Genomic DNA, 23975 nt, shown 5'->3' with positions numbered 1-23975 from the left:
GTAACATGGTGGCACATTATCCCTGTTACAAAGTGACATGCCTGTAGTGCAGTGACAGGGCTACCACGATTGGCATTGTCTCAATGGTCATCCCTTATTGGACCAGTGGCCTATCTCATATTATTGGGTAGCATGGCTAGACTTAAAATGGTCCTTTAGAGTAGTTAGCCTACTATTGTACTATGATACTATGATTATGCTCCTGAAAGACAGCATGCAGCTTAAAAAGATAGCATCAGGCATTAAAGGGAACAATAATGTGCAAGCATAAGATAAAGGCAGGATGGCTCAGAGATGGTGTGAGTGTGCAAGCATAAGATAAAGGCAGGATGGCTCAGAGATGGTGTGAGTGTGCAAGCATAAGATAAAGGCAGGATGGCTCAGAGATGGTGTGAGTGTGCAAGCATAAGATAAAGGCAGGATGGCTCAGAGATGGTGTGAGTGTGCAAGCATAAGATAAAGGCAGGATGGCTCAGAGATGGTGTGAGTGTGCAAGCATAAGATAAAGGCAGGATGGCTCAGAGATGGTGTGAGTGTGCAAGCATAAGATAAAGGCAGGATGGCTCAGAGATGGTGTGAGTGTGCAAGCATAAGATAAAGGCAGGATGGCTCAGAGATGGTGTGAGTGTGCAAGCATAAGATAAAGGCAGGATGGCTCAGAGATGGTGTGAGTGTGCAAGCATAAGATAAAGGCAGGATGGCTCAGAGATGGTGTGAGTGTGCAAGCATAAGATAAAGGCAGGATGGCTCAGAGATGGTGTGAGTGTGCAAGCATAAGATAAAGGCAGGATGGCTCAGAGATGGTGTGAGTGTGCAAGCATAAGATAAAGGCAGGATGGCTCAGAGATGGTGTGAGTGTGCAAGCATAAGATAAAGGCAGGATGGCTCAGAGATGGTGTGAGTGTGCAAGCATAAGATAAAGGCAGGATGGCTCAGAGATGGTGTGAGTGTGCAAGCATAAGATAAAGGCAGGATGGCTCAGAGATGGTGTGAGTGTGCAAGCATAAGATAAAGGCAGGATGGTTCAGAGATGGTGTGAGTGTGCAAGCATAAGATAAAGGCAGGATGGCTCAGAGATGGTGTGAGTGTGCAAGCATAAGATAAATGCAGGATGGCTCAGAGATGGTGTGAGTGTGCAAGCATAAGATAAAGGCAGGATGGCTCAGAGATGGTTGGGAGGATTTTTTTGAGCATGGCTTTCCAAAGGATGCTGTGAGACAAAAAGCTGCGGTGGAATGCAAGAACACATGAGATACCAAAACAGCTGGCCTAATAGGATGTATGAAGAAGTTCACAATGAATTGTGCATCTCCTAAGAGATAATATAATGGGCAGATTTAGGTAGGATGTGGACTCCTTGGTGCGAGCAAATTGTATTTTTGTACATAGGATATACAGCCATGGTAAATTTATGTCAGTCATACTATTTAATATTGAGGTCAAAGGCAGTTTCCTGCATGGTTTATACAATGTAAACAGCTATCCTTTCCAGAGCAGGTTTATTATGATGTTAACATGGCTGCCTCTAGGAGCAGAGGTACTTAAATATTTGTACAGAGTGACAGGCTTTGCAAGAGGCAGCTGAGTGAAGCTGTCAAAACTGACTGCAGGAATGTCTTCTTGTACAAGACAAGTCAAGTATTCCAGTATCCACATAAGTACAGTTAAAACAGTGGGAATAAACTCATTAATCTAAACCTCTTCATTGGTTGCGGTCTGCATGCCTGGAAAATAGTCATTGTAATACTGTTAAACAAGGATAGCCCAAATACAGACACTGGTAAACACAGACACATTATTCGCACTAGCCTAATACGTAAAACTATGAATACATTACCTCAGACCTCCTCAAGCTGGATGTTGAAAATGTTTTAAATGTGGAGCCCCATCAGTTCTGGATTTGTCAAAAGAAAGTCCTGCTCTTTAAACTCATTAATTTCTTTGAAAAAGTCACCAAAGAATTGGATAGTGGTTATGCAGTTTTTATTTATTATTTATTTATTTTACATTTGTTTACCGGGATAGTCTGACTGGATACATGTCCATTTTCAGCAGATGCCCAGGGAGAAAAGCTCCACAAAGACAAACTTACATAGATTACACAGAAGTCAGCAAACAATTATAAAAACAAAGTGATTATATGCAATGGGTTAGTAGTGATTCCTTAGTAAGGACTCACAATTGTCATGGACAGAGAATTAAAAGTAAGAGACATCAGATTGGAAGCACAGCTTGGTGATGTAATTACAAGTTATGATAATTGCAGAATATGCTTTTAGTTTATAACTTAATCAGGGTTGGTACATGGGCATAGCCAATTCACTTTGAGATACTGTTTGAGTTTTCTTTTTAAGAGACTTTTGGAGGACTGTAGGGTTATATAGTTTGGCAACGAATTCCAGGTTTTGCCAATGAAGTTGGCAAACAGGGATTCACCAGTAGAGTTATTAGCTTTGTGGGTTTGGACCAGTAGTTTATCGGCTGACCGTAGGGATCTTAGATTGCTATATGGCTTAATAATATTTTTAAGTGACGGGGTATCCTCAGTGTGGTACAAAATTTTGTGCGCTATTAATAGTTGATTGAATTAAGCTGGGCAGTTCTAGCCACTCTAGTTGTTTAAGGTTCTGGCAGTGGTGGGTTCTATAGGTGGAGCCAGTGGCGAATCTGGCAATATGATTGTAGCTGTGGGACAGCTTACCTAGTTCAGATTTGTTGAGGTTTGAGAGTACAGGTGAGGCATATAAGAGAGTAGAGAGTAGGTGTGATCAGGTGATTGTAGTCCTAGCCAGTGAGGTTAAAAATGTCTTGTTTCTATACAGTGATCCTTTATATCCAACGATGGCATGAATGATAACCATGACAAAGGAAAGAAGTTCAGTCTTACTCTTCAACTTTGTTTTTTTCTTGCATCCTTTCAACATATCCTAACTGACCAAGACTACCCTGTGATGACTAAATTAAGCTAGCGGTTGGGGGTGGGGTGTTAAGCAACTAGAAGCCGTGGGATAGATGCTTTGGGAAGCATTTTAGTGCTTTTTTTACCAAACTTTTAATTCATTGTTGGCTTGAACAACAATTATGCATACAGAAAAGAAATTCAATACTACCTTTTTTTCATTTTGGACAGCTGTTGCTAATTAAGATCTCAAGTTTAGGCAAGAGCCTTTATATTGGGTTTCTCTAGAATTATACTGGGTACACAATGCTAAGCTTATAAAGATCAATAAAAAGGGCAATAGCCTAGTAACCACCTATGAAGCTATGAACCTATTTCATTTCAAGGAAGAAGTAAGTTATATCCAAGTTTTAATGCTTACAGTTGACCAAACACCAATTCACATTAGAATTAGAAGCTGAATGCTTTATTAGAACTGTCATTGAAAACCATTTCCATTGGCACATATCTCACAAGCAACTCAAAATAATTTAATGTTTTCTCAACAAAAACGATCTCTGGTCTCAGTACCCGTAACTACTCGGATAGAATAAAAGACCTGTCCCTCTACAAAGCCCTGACAGGGTCATGTCCACATAAGTTTCCATGCAGTGAAGGACTCAGCACTTTATGAACAACTTCAACACAATAAAACTAGTTGTAAACCTGTACCATCACATCAACAATACCAGATGGCATGAGACGTACCTTACCCAATGCATTCCACATTTGTAAAATAGGTTGATTTTACATATCAAGCACAGCACTTCTCTCATAACCTTTAAAACCAATTTAGATAACTGTAAGAATTCAGAACAAAATTAGTTTCATTCCTTATACCTCCTTACTCTCCCTTCTTCACTTCCTTACTTTTATCAAATTATTGTCCCTGACTTTCTCTCTGAATATACCAGTGACGGCGAAACTTTTGAGCTTGAAGTGTCAAAACCTACTAGCACAAAATAATTCAGTGCACTTCACATGAGCAATGAATGCAAAAGCAGTGTCTTTGGTAACTCGGGTGTTGGTGATCGCTGGTGTGACACCAAAAACATCTTGCCGTGTGTCACCTTTGGCATGCTGCCCATATGTTCGCCATCAATGGAATATACCATAAGCCTGTTTTTTCCCTCACTAAGTATTGCAATTCATGTTTGTCGTAGACTAATATTACAATTAATTTTTCTAACACACTCTCCAAAATTTCTCTAAACATTAAGTGATTGTCATATAACTTGTATCAATTGTTAACCAATGTTTTCATATTATAACTAATTTCTTATAATTATTTCAACTGCAGACATTTTTGTTTTATTTTTGAAGATAATAAAATTATTGTTCTTAAAAAGTTTTGCAATGATTTGGAGCTTTTCTCCCAAGATCTCCACTGAAAATGGGATTCTAGACAGTCGGACTTTCACAGTACTCAGATATGAATAAATAAATAAATAAAATCAACTAAGCCATTTTTTGAAAATAGTTTGTTGCCCCCCTCGAAAGAAAAGCAAACATTCTTTTCTTACAGTCTTTTGTGAATGAAATCAGAGTTCTATTTTTCTGACCTTACTATATCTAGCAACAGGGAAAACTACTAATTGGAGACTGGGAATGTTATGTTCTGCCTGGTTAACATACAGAAAACAAAACAAAAAAAAAACAAAAATGTATTACTTAGGTCAGCGGTAGTTCATAATACATTTTTTCAACCAATGTAGGCCTAAATCACTTAGTCACAAATCATCTTCATACCCAAATTTGTCTCAGCATAGGCCACAGCTGTAGTAATTGTAGTTATTATATGACAAAGAAGAACATTCACAAGTGGTGATCCTTAAATGTATGCAAACTGGTCTCTGTACAAAACAAACGCAAACCATTTGTACATCATTGAGCTTGCATCTACCATCACCACCAGTTACAATACAAAATGGCAGTCAGCAGGGCGAGGGGGGTTGGTGATTCACAGCTGGATTTTTCTGAAGGTACTATAACCCTCATACATCTTGTTATTAAAGCCTTGCTACTAAATATTTAATTTATTTGTGTGTGTGTGTGTGTGTGTGTGTGTGTGTGTGTGTGTGTGTGTGTGTGTGTGTGTGTGTGTGTGCATGTACGTACCTATATATTTAATTTATTTATTGAAACTAAAATGTAATGCATAAACCATAAGGGTTCAATACACATGCCCACACATACCTCTCATCCCTCCTGAATATAGGGGAATACCTCTAATTTGTTCTCAAACTTTTGTTACATCACTCCTAAATTTGGAAACTGTTTTGAGTCAATGTCACCAGCAAGTGTATCTAATATGGAGGCTTCTCCCTAATTATGTTTTGTCCATAACTCAGGAGGGAAAAGTTGAAATATATGTCACACACACACACACACACACACACACACACACACACACACACACACACACACACACAGTGTTCTAACACATATGCGGCTATTTATCACATTAGAGGAGTGGGCCACTTTTCCCTTTTTTCAGGTACAAACTTGTTACACAATAAAAATCATGTTTATTACAGTCCTTTGCAAAATGTGTTTACAAATAATAAAAAAAGTGCACTCAACAAAAAAATAAAATAAGCAAACACACACATACACACACACACACTCCATAAATAACAATTATCATCATCATAAATATGTCATAAATGAAGATCCATAACTCTAAAATCCCTGTCCCCCAATCCTAAATTCCCAGTTGCTCCATAAGCCCACATTCCAATTCTCCTCCCATTCCAGATCACTCCCTAAACTTAAATTCCCTTACACCTCCTGCTCACTATGGCTCATTAAACCTAAAATTCCCATCCCTCTCAGTAACTCTAATGTTTTTATTCTGTAAACCTAAAATCCCCTTCCCCCTCTTGTCTACATTCTCTCTCTAAACCTAAACTCCCTGTCCTGAACCCTAAAGTCCCCATCGTTCCACAATATGTAAAATCCCTGGCCCTCCCTAACCCTAACATTTCTGTCACTCCCTTAACCTAAAATCCCCATCCCATTCCATAACATTGTAGTCCCTACTCCACTCTCTGTCGCACTACCGAAACCTAAAGCACCACCCCTTCCCCTTCCTCTGCTTACCTGGTCCACTGCAAGCACTTGCTTGAATCCAATTCCTAGGAAATGAACAGATGGTGCTGCAGCTCTGTTGCTGAACTCGCATTCAGTTTTGAGCATGAGCAGATGATCAGATGGGTTTACAGCCATGTGAGTCCCTGTCTGCATGTTTCTGTCATTCAAGCAGCTGGAACATCCACTACACCAGACTTAGACAGTGAACCACTTCATATGCTATTAACAAAATGAAGAGAAATTGGCCACAGTACAGAATGCCACTATCATGGCCTCAGTAAGAGCATATAAGGTTTTACTACTATTATGAATTACTACTATTATGAAATGTTTGGCGGTAGGAATGGGTTTAGACAAGAAGAATCTAGCACTGGTCCTGAGGATCCTTCTGGTTTGAAAACTAGAAAAATTATTGAATAATAAACTTTGCCTGGGAGATTGAAAGACACTGTTTCTATGACTTTTTGAGACAGCATTCGGTGTATAGTGGGAGGAAACAGAGGAATCTGTTTCCCTGGGCAAGGGGGACTCCAATGTTAAGGAGGGCAATTCCCATTGAAATACTTCATCCCCTTTGCATTACCTTCACAACCCAATTATCTAAAACAATTTGATTCCAGTAAGGAGGATGGAGTGTCAGAAACAGAAAAGTTTCCAGGGTTGGGGGGGTGGGGGAATGAACAGGCAGGTAATTAGGCTGACTGAGAGGAATGGTCTTTGCTTTTGGAGACATTTCCTTTTTTTAATGAGCCTTCTTTCCATTTCTAAAACCTTATGATTAGCTCCATAATTCTTAAAATTGTTTGTTAGAAAAAGGAACTATAAGGGAGGAAAAATATTATTTACTCTGAAAAAGGAGGGTTGAAAAATCTGAGTCAGCCTGAGAATTAGGTTTGTCATAAGTACCTCTGCTGCATAGAGACCAAACACAGCAAACACAAGTTTCTCTGTTTCTAAGAATGTAATATCTTAGATTAAACATCATGACGATTTTGACTGTGAAGCCAAGCAAATTTCCTCAAAATGATCTAGATGCAGTAGATCTGGGGGAACAGTCAACAGCATCATAAGTACATTTTAAAATATCCTTAGTCACTGGAGAAACGAATATCGCAGAAGCATTTAATGAATTCTTTAAGTCAGAAGAAGGAGGGTTAACCACAAACCTCTCCACATTCCAAAAAGACACAAGAAAGAGCTTCAACATATGGAACATTTTACACCCCCTAAAATATCCTAGCATAGATGGAGCCAGCGTCTGTACCCGTTGACAACTGGATGGGCAATTGGTACAGTGTCAAACTCCACCCCCTTTTCCTCTGCAAGATGACATCACTATTACTAAACACTTTGCTATGCATTTCTATGTCTGCTTTCAACAAATATCAGATGCTTTGATCTGATCCCTTCAACTCATCACAGTACTTCTGTTCAACTGCATTTTGTGTATACTCCACTAAAACTAATAATGTCTTAAACATATTAAAAGACTTGCTTACCAGCATCTGATCATCTACTACCCACATTTCTTAAGATTTTGGTATCTGCTTCTCATGTACCCATATTCATCTGCCAAAGAAGGCCATGTACCCCCCCTCATGCTGGAAGACAGCAAACATTGTACCTCTACAACATTGTGTTTCCAGAGTTGCCACTGATAACTATCACCCCACTGCAATCTTTCAGCCTTTCAAAAATTCTTGAAAAATCACCCACTGCCCATCTACTACAAATTCCCTGATTGTCTAACACAGATTACCTTAGGTACACAGCACAAATTCAGGGCCAGCTATGGAAGAGGCAGAGTACCTCTTATGGAATTTTTGAAGTTATTCTTTTTGAGTTTTCTAAAGTTTTAGATACAGATTCTTATACCAGGCCAGTAAAGAACATAGAAGGTTATGGCTTCATACTCAGTGCAGAGATGGATCTCAGATTATATAAGTAACAAAATGTACACTAAATATGAAATGATGCTATTCCAGCTCCTTATGTGTTAATGTAATGCTGTGTTCAGTACTTGATCTGCTGCTACTTACCTTTTATGTCAATGAAATGACCAATCAGTGTACAACTTTCAAGTTTGATTATGGCTGCACTATTGCCATGTGTGACATTTCACCAGAGTCTGTTAATATCACACTTAGACCTCTCATTTTTATTTTCTTAATACTATTTGATAAATATAAAATAAATTAAAAAATACTGAAAATCATATAATTGGCAGTTACCCACCTGCCTATGTCTACCAAGGAACTTCACAAATATCATGACAAACCCAGACAATTAAAAATCCAAATTAAAGTTGGCAGACTTCAAGTACGCCTTATATGAATGGGACAACTAAGCCTCAAATAATAAATATGCAGAATGTCATCTCTAATTTTTAAAACTCAGACTATATGGATCAACTTGTGATAGCCCTCACAGATATAATATACTGGACATTGTCATATCTAACCTATATTCACATGGCTAAACTTCAACAAACATAGCCTCTATTACAGGGTCAAACTATCACACTGTAATGCTCTTCATAGGTTCATAGGTTCATAGGTAGGTACTAGACTATTGGCCCTACGGCCTATATAAGCCTAGCCAAAAATTACCCTGGCTTTCGCCACCCAAGAAAATTATTTTCCTGTGCCACTGTCGAGCAGAGCCACAGAGGTGATCCCCGGGGTGAATTTCCTATTTCCCATCCAATCATCAAGATTTTTCTTGGAAGAGTGCAAATGAGGAGCTCTGTTTGACATAGATAGGTAGTCTGTTCCAGAGTATGGGAAGTCTCTGGGACAGGAATCTATTCCTCCAGCATGTTCTGTATATTGTGGTGACAAGGTTTAGGTCCCTAGAGCATGTAGCTCAGAAGGATTCAACAGCTCTAGGTTTGACATAGCTTTGTATGTTAGGCAGAGATCACCTCTGAGTAGGCGATATGCGATGGAGTAAAGCTGGAGTTTTTTGAGACGGTCTGTGTAGGGTATCTGTTTGAGGCCAGTAATCCTCTTTGTGAGGTATTTCTGCGGCCTTTGCAGTTGTTGTAGATGTCTTGTGAGATACATACCAAAAGGGGCGTTGTACTCTATAATGGGTCTAATGAGTGACGAGTAGAGGGGAACAGTGGCCTCTTTTTTCCTGGATGAGAAATGTTTTGTGATGAGGTGTGCCACGTAGAAAGGATTTCCTGACTACTGTGGCAATGTGATTATCAAAGGAGAGACTACTGTCCACCTGTGTCCCAAGGTCTCTTATCATACTTTTAGTTTTAAGTAGACTACCACCTATGTGGTAGCTCATGGGTACAGAGTTTTTACCAAAGGGGATAACAATGCACTTTTTGGCATTGAGCTTGAGGCCATGGCTTTGACACCAGGCATCTGTCTCAGTGAGGCCCTTTTGTAGGATGTCCACATCATTAGGAGTTTTGATTATGGCTCCTAGTTTGCAGTCATCTGTGAACTTCATTAGCCAATGACCTTCTGTGTTAGCCTGTACTTCAGAGAAGTAGATACCAAACAGGAGAGGACCCAGGACTGAACCCTGTGGTACTTCACTTGTCACTGGTCTACTACTTTCACAGTGTGGGTTCTGTCAGTGAGCCAGTTGGCAACCCATTTTGTGACATACAGATTTATACCTAGTTTAGTGAGTTTATCTATAATTCCAGAGTGGGGGATGGTGTCAAAAGCCTTAGCAAGATCTAGATAGGCTGTCTGAACCACCTTACCCTCGTCTACAGCTTTGTTGACTGTTTCAAAGAAGTCTATCAGGTTTAGGAGACATGATTTACCTTTTGGTCCAGAGTTTGGAGATTACCAGTGTCTTTGTTTATAAGTTCCATGATGATACGTTCCATGGCCTTGCAGACCAGGCTTGTTAGGCTAATGGGGTGGTAGTTCCTGGGGTCTGTGGTGGCTCCCCCTTTGTGGAGAGGAATAACCGTTGCTGTGTGCCATTCAGTGGGCACAAAGCCTGAGGGAGGCTATGATTGAACATGGTGCTTAGGTGGGGTGCCAGTTCATTCTGTAGTTCATGTAGAACACAGCCTGGGTTGTTGTTAGGTCCCATGGATGCTGTGTTCTTGGCTTTGGAGTGTGTGTTTTTTACCTGTGGAGCTGTGATTACAGGAACTTTGCATTCTGCTGGTATAGAGATGGGCCCTTTAGGGGGTGAGAGGGGGGTAAAGTTAGCACTGAACCTATCTGCCAGGATGTTGGCAATATCAGTTGGATCTGTATATTTAGTGCCATTGTGCTGTAACTCAGAGCAGATCTGAGTGTTGCCATTGAGATTCTTGTCAGAGCTATAGAATACTTTGTGGTTGTCTTTAGAATCAGTGGCAATTTCGTTTTCATCATTAAAACACATATCATACTCTGTGCAATGCTAGCATTTTTATTGCTATAATGAAAGTACCCCTAAATAAATAAGATCCCATATATGGTGCCCCTTCATAAGATTGAATGATCATATACTCGAAATTCACAAGATCAAGATGAAATACTCAAATCCCAGAAGACTGAACTATAAAAAACACACATAACACCTACTTTTGTTGAGAGGAACACCCCTGCACCCCCTTGCACTGGGGACAAACCCACCACACCACAGGCTACGTATATATTCCAATTCTGAGACAGCACCACAATTTGGAAAGGACCAATACCTCAATCCCTGTTGTACCACGATCCTGCACAGCCAAGGCCTCTGCAAAAATGAGACAACGTTTGAGTTCTTTTTGCTAGTTCGATCTTCCAGGATGTGCAGATATTCCTTAAAGACACATGACATACTTCAATATGATTTCTTTCACATGGAAATCTAGCAAAGAGCAGCATTGCTACACCAGTTACCAAAGCTGCATAGGAATTGTACTGTGTAATTATTGGAATATGGACCCACATGTTCCAGAAGGCATTCATAGGATGTGTAAGACAGTACCATCTCAGAAAAGTAAAGTAATCTTAATAGCAGAGGCTTATCTCTACCAACCTGAAAAAAATGAATTTAGAAATTATTGGTGCTGTACTCAGAAGTCTACAGTGAAATGTAAGGGACGGTGCATCACCACTGTATATGACGAAGGTGAAAAACTACTTAAAAGTATAGTTCAACAGCATGCACCTGATTCTTTAATGATATGTATTTTATAAGCAAAGGGAGCTTTTATAAGCAAAAATCATAAATGAGCTCTGCAGTCCAGTGCTGACCCATGCTAAATAGTGTCTGATGTATAGTGTCCACATCAGATGACAATGTGTTACACTTATCAAATGCTAAAACATTAAAACAACGTGTGCAAAGGAGTAGAAACAAGATACACACATTAAAAGAGAAATATTCTGTTGTTTTGACATGTCTAAGAAGTTATATACCATAAAAATGTGGGTGCTTTATCATTAGATTTAGGGAGGAATCAGAGCCACGAAAGACTGTATGTATCATAAATAATCACTGTGTATTCACAAGTAAAACACTCACAGTTAAAACTGCTTCATCAGGCTTGAAAAATAGCTATCCAACAAAATATCACTTGGCTTTATATATGCATCCCAATAATTGCAACATTCTAATTAAAACCAATCAGCTTAAAGAAACAGTACTAACTTAAAATACACATTATTTAATACAACTACGTAAGAATTTTAACTCCGGTTTCAGTGAAAATGTTTCATTAAGGCTGAGAGGAAAAAAGCTCTAAAATGTAAAATCCATTTGCTTTCTTGTCTTTCAGTAATATTAATTATATTACCCCCTCTAAAACTTGTAAAAATATTCTCTCGTATTAAAAATGTAACAATGTCAGTGACTTCTGCCAGCAGCAACACCCTTTTTGGGGGAATTTCCCCCTTCTTTGAGTTGGTACAACTGTGCAATTGTGGAATTTGTATATATAAGTTTGGATAGTGCAGGGGAGGCTTACTCCCCACAGGGAAAAAAAAAGCACACAAAGTGCTTTTCAGGATTTTTTTTTCTGCAAATGCAGTTTGGGGATTCTAAACCTCAGTACATTCATTTTCTTTCAGTAATAGTGGAAGACATACAACCTACATATAACAAACCATATATCTCAATCCCCCTGAAATGGTTGTTAAAAAACGTTAAAAGTTTCATTCCAGTATTAAATGCATCTTAGTGCTGCTACTAGATGAGACACATTCCCATGGTTAGTATGGGGAATTTTGGTGTTGGCAGCTTTCCATTCACGAGAGGCCATTATTCTGGTAAGTATATACAAACATTTAACTTTGATATGATTCCAACTCATCACAGATAAATTCTGGAAATGGACTGAATGCCCAGCATGAAAAGAAGTCACACATATAACCCAAAATGGAAACAAATTATATGATACAAAGACTACCCATTAATATTCAAAAACGAGCATGCTGATTGGCCAGACCAACCAGCGTGCCCATTGCAAATCTGAGAATATACCAATGGGAAAATGTCCGGTCACCTGGACTTTTTCCCATTAGTATATCTCGTAATATTTTTTTTACTTTTCTTTTTTTAAAATCAAAAAAAAAGAAAATGGAAGACCTGAAATGAATGAGGGAGACAGCGCAGACAAAAATAAGATAATCAGGTACGTTCTCCAAAACTAAAGAAACTTACCTGATTAACCTTTTATTTTGTCTGTCCCGACTCTCCAGAACATAAAAAGTCTCTTGGTTTCTTTCTTTTCTTCCCAATAAATTAAAAAAAAAAAAAAAAAAAAAAAAAAAAACAGAGGTCTTCCTTTCTCCATTGCTACCTTTGCACAGCACAGATGTACTGCATAAGAGTTGTAACACAAGGGCAGCACAGAGGCATTATACAAAGACATTATTTAAGAAAAGTAAGTATTTGTTTTCTTAAATAATGTAAATGTATTATAGCAGTAACCCATGGCTGGGTGTGGGCAGTGATGGATTTACCCACGGTTGGCTTTGTTTGGTCACTTGGGCTTCGCCCACATAACCAAATCACACCAACCGTGGGTAAATCCAGCATTACCCACACCCAGCCGTGGGTTATTGCTTAAATGCAGCACTCCAGTCTATGACATCAGAATACCTTTAAGCACTAGATTTGGTACCTGAATAAAAGACCAGACTAGAACTATAGTCTCCTTTTTATCTCTCTTAATAAAGCATTCAAGGAAATTTACTTAGACATTCAGGTCCAAAATTCACCTATGATTGGCATTCTGCCCTTAAGTACTCAATACAGCTTAATGGTCAATTTGACACAGTCAGTCAGTCATAATCATAGCTTGTAAGAAGATTTTGGTGGTTTCATCTTTCCAATGACAGAAAAGGCCCGTGTTCTAGAGAAGGATCTTTAATTTTTACTTGGCCCACATCACTTTTCCCTCCCAGAAATAGTCAAATTCCTCCATTTATAAAAGCAAAATGCAAAGGTGTTTGGCAGCCTGGCCCATTCTGACATCTTTGTAGTTGAAATGGTTGTACTAATCAATGTAAAGCTGTACCTGTAACATTTTTACTGTAATTTGTGGACAACAAATATGGATATTTATTCCAAGCTGTACCTAAAGCTGTGCTGTTAGGTGCAAAAATAATGCAGCAGGTGAATCCTGAATTTCTAATTTCTACATTTTATGTTTGTTTTCTTTTTTTTTTTTTTTTTTTTTTTGTCTGAACATTCCAAATCCTTGAAACTATCACTTGTAGGTACAACGAACAGTGTTCTGGTGTTTCAACAACAGAATATAATGATATGTGTTATGCATTATGTGTTTAATCCAAGTGGAAAAAATGAAGATGTCACTTTTTTAATTGACTGAATCTAATGACATTTATACTAAGAATGCTATAAAATCATTATAATAAAATAACTTTTCTAAAAGCCAAAATACTGGTTATGTCATCATTTCTTTCATGGAGTACTGCAAAAGCTTAGTTTCAACTCCCTTCATACACAGGCCTTCCCAGTAAAATATCTAGCCTCTGCAGGATAACCTCTTGTGGCTGTGAAGAAATAACATACATTTGACAAAAAATGAAAGCAGTGATGATGTTTCCAAAAACAGATTCCAATTCCACACATATATTTGTATCTCTCCAGTAAAGCCAGACTGATGAGCTGTCAGTTTCATAAACACTACTCTATCCTCCAGAAATAGACACTTCTGACTGGATACACCTTTGATGTTTGACCAGAATCAAGTGAAAGAAAATTCTCCACTGGTAATGCACTTCACTTTATTACATACAACCACAGATTACCTCTGACAAGTTAGATCATCAGACATTTAGCTGTGAGCAAGTGACTGAAATGATTGGCCAATTTTCACATATAAACCGCCTCCCTCCCTACTTTCTGATGGGGTACATTTCTTATATTTGACTGTGACTAACTGATTGCCCTTGGTATGCCTTATCAATGAATAACTGTTTTATACACAGATTTTAACCTCAAAAGAATAGTCAATTTTTGACTGGGTGTATTTCAGTTATTTACAAACAAATGAAATAAATAATTCCGTGGTGGTGCAGCGGTAGCGTTGTTGCCTCACAGCAAGAGGTTCTCCCGTTCGATTCTCAGCTAGTGTGCGGGGAGTGCCTTCTGTGTGGAGTCTGCATGTCCTCCCCGCGGGTCGAGTGGCGTTCTGAAAGACATACATTAATGGACGTGCCTTCGTTGAAGGTTGGGCGTGGAGCTGGCAACTCGGCACCGTGAAAATCTACTGCCAATCATTAGCAGACCGGAGTTCCGCTGTGGCGACCCCTAACCGGGAAAAGCCGAAAGACAACAACAACAAACAAGTGAAATAAATATGGCAATATGGCCATATTACTTTATTATTCATTGCCTTTCTTTCTCTTTTATGCATGTGCATACAAACACACGCACACACATACACATGCCTCTGGCAAACCAAGATTTTTGATTACTTAACAATGGTCAAATTACTATAAATGGTCCATTGCTTTCACATACACAAGAAAATTTGAATGTGATCATTATTTGGTCTCCTGCCAGGGACAGCATGTGTTATTTGATAACTACAGTCCCCTTCTCTGATAGTTTTTAAGCATTGTTGCTTTACCAACTGCAAGACGTATTGCTTCCAGGCTTATCCGGTGTCCTGCCAATGCTCTTTATTTCATCTACCTTCTGATGGGTACATTTGGAAATTCTGGAAGCAATCAAGTATTTCAAGTTATTTCTCAAAACCAACAGTACAGTAGCTTATGCCATATTGTCCTTGGCATGCCCGATCAATGATCAGCTGTTTTTATATACAGATTTCATCCCCTCACCAAATGAATGATCAGTTTCTGACTGGTTACATCTCTGTTGTTTGCACAATCATGGTTACATCTCTGTTGTTTGCACAATCAAGTGAAACAAATTCATCTGTATTATTGCATTCCAGCTTGCCTTTCTTTTTATTTCATTATTATGTATGCATGCAGTACACACATGTACGTGGGTGCATGTAAACACGCACACACACACACACACACACACACACACACACACACACACACACACACACACACACACACACACACATGCACGCATGCACGCACACACACACACACACACACACACACACACACACACACACACACACAGTCACACACATCTCTTCCAATATTGCATTCTAGTGAGGGTTGAAATGAAGCCTCTTATAATGCTAGACCCTTCCATGCCCACAACTATACGACGTTCTTGTGTTGTCTGTTTTCCTGCATCCAGTTATTGTACTGATGAATTTTTCCCTTACTTACACTGCTGGACCTTTAGACAGAGTGCATTTCTAAAAATGGTACAGTGCAGCTTACCTCATAGCTATTTTCGGCTTTCTGTGATGCCTTTTCACTAATCCCTTTTGACTGACCATGAGCAACCATTTGGACCTGGAGGTGTGGCACACCCTAACCTTGTGACAATACTTGCCCTCGCTAGTGACAACAAATGGACTGTCTCCATACCAGCCAGGCTCTTCCACCCCCTTCTCTGCCTGTCATATTCTGTTCTACCAATATTCCTTATGACATGTTTACAGTTAGCCTACCTCCAGTCCTGCAGTTTCCATGACATTTTTACAGTTACCCTACCTGCAGTTTCCATGACACGTTTACAGTTACCCTACCTGCAGTTTCCATGACATGTTTACAGTTACCCTGCCTGCAGTTTCCATGACTTGTTTACGGTTACCCTACCTGCAGTTTCCATGACATGTTTACGGTTACCCTACCTGCAGTTTCCATGACATGTTTACAGTTACCCTACCTGCAGTTTCCATGACATGTTTACAGTTACCCTACCTGCAGTTTCCATGACACGTTTACAGTTACCCTACCTGCAGTTTCCATGACATGTTTACAGTTACCCTACCTGCAGTTTCCATGACATGTTTACGGTTACCCTACCTGCAGTTTCCATGACATGTTTACGGTTACCCTACCTGCAGTTTCCATGACATGTTTACGGTTACCCTACCTGCAGTTTCCATGACATGTTTACAGTTACCCTACCTGCAGTTTCCATGACACGTTTACAGTTACCCTACCTGCAGTTTCCATGACATGTTTACAGTTACCCTACCTGCAGTTTCCATAACCTGATACTACTTTTACCCTACTCCTCTTTCTAACTGTTGCTTGTTTTCTTATTTTTTGTCTGGTTTCCTTATCCCATTCGTCTACTGCTTTTCTATTCCTGTTGATGCTATTATTTATTTTGCTATCTTTTTCCCTAAATGCTCCTCATTCCCACTTGCTCCCTCCATACAGTCTGTTTGTAATGTCTCAATTGATATTTGTCTGTTTGTGTACCCTCAAATCCTCTAACTATCTCATACATCCTTCTGTTACCACATGAGTTGTCTCCCTTACGCATCCCAGCTCCTTATTCTCTTAACCTTTATTCCCTGAGTCAGTCCCCTTTCACCTTCGTAATGCCATTACTGGAACCCATGTTTTGGCCTCATCCTTTCTATCTACATTCCCAGCCTGAATGCAGGTCATCTTTCTCATTCATTTCTCCATCTTCTCCTTTCAAACTCAAATTCTCTACTTTTCTCTAGTATCTCTCCTTCACTCCTAAACCCAGGTCCCCTCCTTAGCTTTTTACTTCATTTGTCTCTATTCTTTATTATTTCACTTTCTGATCATCTCCTTTCTGCTTCATACCCCCCCACCCTGCATTGTCTCCCTCCTTCATGGACTAACTACCTCCTCAATCCTTCTACTCTGTTCCAAACCTGTTTCTGTGGACTCTACAGCTTCACGTATGCTACCATAGCGTCTAACACACTGCAGTTTTCACAGCCACCCTACCAGCCTACACACCTGATCCCCTTCTAGTATTCCTCCCACACCATACCTCTCAACCTCTTGGTGCAAGAAATCTGGACAAAGCCTGACAAAATGTTGGGACAAAGCCCCAAAAATAGGGAGATATTTTAAATATTGCTGTTATAAACTTAGAAAGGTGCTAGAGTAACTGGACTTGTTTTAACATACATTTTTCTGAAGGATTTGAAGTCTGAAACTGAAATGACTGTCATTATTTTGTGACTTAAATTCATAGATCAACCCAGCCATTTGCCAGAAAACTACACATTTTATCGGGAATAGACCAAAAATATGAGCCAAAAATCTGGACATTCTGCAAAAAATTGTACAGCTGAGAGGTATGTCCCACACCATCCAGGTATTTCTTCCAATCTATAGTTAACTTTTTCTTCTATTCCACCTACACAATCTGCTACTTGGTCTCATTTCTCAATAGTTTCCTTTTATCTAGTTTCATCTTTCCTTACCCTATGCACTTGCCTATTTCAAACCCTTATTTTTGAGATTCATCTTCAACCTATTCCTGTTTTTTTTTCTGCCTACAGTACAATCCTACATTACAGTGAATTGATTTTGATGTTGTAGTATGCTACATTTTCAAGAATGCTTGTCCATGCCCTGTGAGATTTTCCTGTAACACCCTTCTAGATGTTCCTAGCACTTAAAAGCACTGTATTATTTCACCAATAAAACTCACAGCTGTGCTAGAAAATTGTTTTTGAAAGACATTTTCTGGCCTACATTATGGTGAAAGCTACTTAAAGCCCTTCCTATTTTGCTTGTTACTTCAGGGATGATTGCTTCTTATTTGTGGCAAGTTTGCTCTCATGCCTACAACTCATGTGGTCACTCACAGTAGTGCTGTCTCTAAGGGCTGGCAGATGGCACAGAGAGCTAAGGCTGTGAGCTGGAATTCCTCTGGTACAGGGTTTGATTTCCTCAGCTTTCATTTGCCTGATATGTGACCTTGGACAAGGCACTTAATCAGACGTTGCTCCTGGGTTGCCCCTGAAAAGGGATTGTGTCCATTGGGCCTACTTAGTTAACAGTTTAGTATTATTAACAGTCTAGCAGTCAGTGCACAGTGTAAAGGTTGTGAATTGTAGTTTCTGTGGTGCAGGTTTTGATATCTTCAGCCCTCATTTGCCTATAGTGTGACCTTGGCCAGATCACTTAACCAGATATTTCTCCTGAGTCACCTCTGAAAAGGGACTGTGGATCCAGTGCTTCTACCTGGTTAACAAATGGGTTTTATTATTATTATTATTATTATTATTATTATTATTATTATTATTAGACTGTTAGTTGTGTGCTATAGTTCTTGTGGTACAGGGGTTGATTGACTCAGCCCTTATTTGTCTAATTTGTGAGTTAAAACACATTATTTTTTGCAAGTTTCCATTTCACGTTACTAATTACTTGGTTCTTCCACACCTCTCTGCTGTTCCTTGTGACTCTAGCCAATTTAAAGCCCTCCCTACAGTACCTACCACTATGAGTCTGTTTGCCAGTTCTTGGAGACATGTCTGACCCCATGCTGCTTTGCATAGCTTCTTGCTGTTATTCTTGATTCTTTTATTTTATTTATTTATTTATTTATTTTTAACATAGTGCATTTCTTATCGTGGTAAATCTCAGTCCAAGAAAATATGTTCATGTCACAAGCTATGCCTTAGTGTTCAAAACAATTTTGTAAAACCCTTTATTGGTAATTTTTTTCCATAAACATATTCTTAAAAATATGGTTGGCAAAATCATATGCATATTAACAACAACAAAGAGCAAATGTAGGGAGACAGTTTACCCCCCCCCCAATCTCCCAGCATAGATCCATGACCATGAAGACAGATGACTCTGGCTCAGTTAGCAGCCTAGGAGCTGGGGGATGCGGCAAACTGTCAGACAAATAATGTAATGTTTGCTTAGCACTCTCTGGGAATGACGGACATGCCCAAGTAGCACGATCCACATCAGATTCCTCTGTGGAGGCCAGACAACATGCAAAGGCTTTCTGAAGGTTAAACTCACTCAAAGAATTGGTGACATCCCTCACTAAGGCCCACTACATATGTCCCTTCAGTGTGTGCTGTGATATGCAGGGGAATATCTCCCTTCAGTGTGTGCTGTGATATGCAGGGAATATCTCCCTTCAGTGTGTGCTGTGACATGCAGGGGAATATCTCCCTTCAGTGTGTGCTGTGATATGCAGGGGAATATCTCCCTTCAGTGTGTGCTGTGATATGCAGGGGAATATCTCCCTTCAGTGTGTGCTGTGATATGCAGGAGAATATCTCCCTTCAGTGTGTGCTGTGATATGCAGGGGAATATCTCCCTTCAGTGTGTGCTGTGATATGCAGGGGAATATCTCCCTTCAGTGTGTGCTGTGATATGCAGGGGAATATCTCCCTTCAGTGTGTGCTGTGATATGCAGGGGAATATCTCCCTTCAGTGTGTGCTGTGATATGCAGGGGAATATCTCCCTTCAGTTTGTGCTGTGATATGCAGGGGAATATCTCCCTTCAGTGTGTGCTGTAATATGCAGGGGAATATCTCCCTTCAGTGTGTGCTGTGATATGCAGGGAAACATTGGGGTTACAAGTAGAAAACTGCAACCCCCTGCACAGAAGATGCCAACACTCTTGCTGCTTGACTCTCACTCTGAATGGAAAAAATGAGCTGATTTACTGAAGGACGCTCACCCCTGTGGGTACAAATGGTCAGTTTTGCATTTGGGAAGGAGCAGATGATTAATAGAGGAAGTACAGAAAAAAGCGGAACAATAATTGTGTGTTTAGAATGTTTCAATAAAGAATTGCCAAAAAATAATTTCTCAGAGGCACTGCAACATTTTAGTCTTTTGCAAGGAAAAAGAAAAATAAGAAAAAAATGACCAACTATCAGCAAGGAAGCGTGAAGTCCGTTCAGTACCTGCTGTTATAAAACAACAAAAGGACATTTTATTTGTTAATGCCCTATTGTATAACTGATAAATGCAACTAATTTCAATGTCAAAGTAAACATTTTAATATATTTTTTTCAAAAGTATTTAGGTAAAGACTGAAAACTCCTAAAGGTAACTAATAACTGCTTTGTTTTAATGTAGAAAAATTACAATACACATTCTTTCATCCTTGAAAAAATATAATAGAAACAGTGAGTTCACACATTTGATATCAAATAAATCACAAAGGTTAAAATCATTAATAGGTTGTATTATTACTATTCTGAAATAAGAAACTGAACAATATTTAACAAATCAAAAATAAATGTATTATACATACCTCCAGGTCCATATAATTCAATTTTATAAGTGAATCTTCCTGTTAAAATAGCTGGTGATTCCCAAGTGAGTAAAAATGATTTGGTTGTGATGTTGGCCACTAAAATGTTCCTAGGTGGATCTTGCGGAGCTAAAATTAGATGTACAATTCATTTAAAATGTAGAAGTGCAACATTAGTGCAACCATTATGAGAAACAATAAAATCAATTGTCACTAAACTGAGAATAGCAATATTTTACAATAAAAAATACTGTGCAATGTAAATGCAGCTATGTACTTGTGGGAATCCAGGCTATACTACAAAAAGAAAACAAATCATGTTCAAATCTAACTGCATTTTCATTACTGTCTTCTTCTTTCAAGGCTGGAGTCTGATGTTCAGACTTAAAACATCAAGACTGTAAGGGAATAGAGTGTTTAGTTAAAGAACCTCTATAATTAGAAAAGAGAGAAAGAAGCTGAGCTCTGCGCACAGGGAACACATTTCTGACTGTGTCCCAGGTGACTAGGGTTTGGCTAGCAGCCCTGGGTCTGGAGGATCCAGGCAGGAAAGGGAAGCAGTGAAGGGCATCCCATTGCATGCCTTCCCCCATGCCAGGCACATGTTTTTGGGATATGGGAAACCAAAAGAGATAAAAAGCTTGAAGCACTTATGATGGCTGTTTAAATGACAGACCCTCCCAACCAACCCTTGCCTTGATGATTAGGAATGAATGGCCCAAATGGCCATGGAGGGAGCTGATGACTGAGGCAGTGGGGGTAAGAAAAAAATAAAAGTTAATGTTCTGATGTCCTTGCAGTACTGCAAGTTATTTTTAATCCTTTGTACTACACAAAGCAGCATTATTTGGGGAGATAACATATATTGTGCTGAGAAAAAGCTTTCTCTTTATGAAAATGTACTCACCCCTTCATTTTGTTGTTTCTATTCACATAGACTGGCAGCACTCAGATTTATTGGTTGCTTCACCAATATAAAGACAGAGTGTCAACATTTTTCCAGTGACACTGGTTTATGTCCTCTATCATCTTTCAAATGCAATGTAATGAGTAAATGAGGCCTTTTTCTTCAGTAGAGTACAGTGCATAAACTACATTGTTTTTTTTTTTTTTTTTATGAAGATTAAAGTTAACTACCTGTAGGGACTGTTCAGTCACTCTATTAATCAACATCATGTTTCCTAAAATTTCAACTTTCTCTTCTCAGTCTTGTGTGGATGACGCTACATATCATAGGAAATGTGAAGCCCCAGAGATTTAGAATGTTTACAATCTTTGCCATCAGAATTGCCTGCTTAGAGGGGCGTGGCCAAGGATGAACACAGGATAGCAGCAGATTTCTTCAGCTCCACCAATTTCATTACACTAACAGGAATTAATTACTTAAAAAAATAATTTTTGAAGTAATTTTCTTTCTAAATACGTTTGTTTTATATAGTTCTTGAACTATATCTAAAAAAGAAAGGAAATCTTAACAATATTCCTGTCAGAAATCACTGTGGAAATTTTCCTGTCAGTTTATCAGTCTGAAATGAGTTCCAGTAAGACAAATTCTCAAGACTCCAGCATCAAGAAAGAACTTCAGTCTCTGATAATTATAATCCAGCAACTTACTGATAAAATGGATAAAATGGATACTAAAATAGACACCTTCATAGAAAAAACTACAAAACAAATAGACCTGTTACATACAGACCTGCAACAACAGAAGATCCAGATGACAGGCATAGAAGAAGCTGTGAATGACATGGAAAATAGAATCCAAGAAGAGGAAATCAACATTGAGTTTCTGCTGAAACAAAATACACATTTACAAACAAAGCTGGATGACCTGGAAAATAGATCTAGGCGCAATAACATTAGGATTTTTGGACTGCCAGAAAATATTGAAGGTAACAATATTACTTCTTTTTTAACAACTTGGCTCCCTAAACCTTTAGACTTATCAGAAGCATTCTCTTTTGGTATCGAAAGAGCACATAGATCTATAGCTAATGCTAACTCTAACAAAAAATATCCTAGATCAGTTATAGTTAGATTTCTATCATCTTTTGATAAAGAGATGGTTCTTAAATCTGCTTGGGCTAAAGCTCCTGTTAAGATTAATGAGACAACTGTGCGTTTTGACAATGACTATTCTTCCATGGTAATAGCTAAAAGAAAAGTTTTTCTGCCACTAATAAGGGAGCTTAAAAAAGCACAGTTTAAAACATACCTTCTGTTTCCTGCCAAGCTTAAAATCTTCCTTCCTGGTGGTCCTATTTTCGATGATTTAGACTCTGCTTTACTGTTTGTCAAAGAAAAAAGGATTTTGGATAAAAATAGAAGAAATGGAATGGGCTAGTTCTTCATTAAAGAGATTGGCAACTGAAGCTTCGTGGAAGACTTCAGAGAAGAAGAAGAGACTAAAAAACAAATGATTTGTTATATGTTTTTTTTCTCTCTCATCATTTAGTTCATTATTAATCTTTTTGAATATAGTTCCTGCATTTCCAGAAATGATGTAGTTTCTTGTAGTAAGTAAATGTCTTATTTTAGAAGGCATAGAAAATGAAACATTTATTTAAATGTTTTTGAAAATCTACTTAACAGCAGCATAATAATCTGTGTTAAAAACTTCTGTTCCAAACATATACTTTATTATAATTCATTTAATTCATCTGATTGACAAGCATAAACAATTTTATAATTCTATTCTGGAAGAAATGTCATGTGATATATTTTAAAGCAGTAGGTTAGCATGATTGTAAAATCTGGTTACTAAAATGTGTTTGCTGTGCATTATTTTCTATAAAGCAGGCAGATTTATTCTAGGGACAGCAAGTAGGATAGTGCTCAACAAAGAAATAACTCAGTGAGATCAGATATATATATATATATATATATATATATATATATATATATATATATATATGTGTGTGTGTGTGTGTGTGTGTGTGTGTGTGTATGTATGTTTGTGTGTGTCTGTGTGTGTGATGGCTTTTTTTTTTTTAATAATGCAAGTGTTTCTGAGAATTTGCATAACTATGCAATATGATTTATAATAATTTTTATGAATACAATATTTTACTCTATTGACAATAATGAGTTTAAGTAAATGCTCATATACAAACAATTCAAGATTTTTTTTTGGAAGCTGTTAATAGCATTCACATGACAGAAAATAGATGCATCTTAATATATGTAATGTCTGAATCATATTAGCCAAAGTTTTTGATTTAAATGAATGTTAGAACCTAATTTTCTCTCCTCTTGATTTCTAACATCAAGATTATTTGAATGCTATTTGAATACAAGTGTTATATATTACATAGATCTATATAGTAGTATGAACAGTTTTTA

General features: G+C 38.3%; 1 protein-coding gene across 1 annotated transcript in view; it reads right to left on the bottom strand.

Annotated features, from left to right (window-relative positions):
• The window catches only part of PTPRQ (protein tyrosine phosphatase receptor type Q), a 4272575-nt gene that overhangs the window by 3495125 nt on the left and 753475 nt on the right, over nucleotides 1-23975 (bottom strand). The window contains exon 7 of the mRNA XM_044087226.1: nucleotides 20634-20762. Within this exon, the coding sequence (XP_043943161.1) occupies nucleotides 20634-20762 (129 nt within the window). The remainder of the gene's footprint in view (nucleotides 1-20633; nucleotides 20763-23975) is intronic.

Source organism: Protopterus annectens, chromosome 11.part0 (genome assembly GCF_019279795.1).
Source record: "Protopterus annectens isolate FY-2018-M chromosome 11.part0, PAN1.0, whole genome shotgun sequence".
In the NCBI taxonomy this organism is placed as follows: Eukaryota; Metazoa; Chordata; order Ceratodontiformes; family Protopteridae; genus Protopterus; species Protopterus annectens.
Note: the sequence above shows the minus strand (reverse complement) of the source record. Positions and strands in the feature narration are given on the sequence as shown.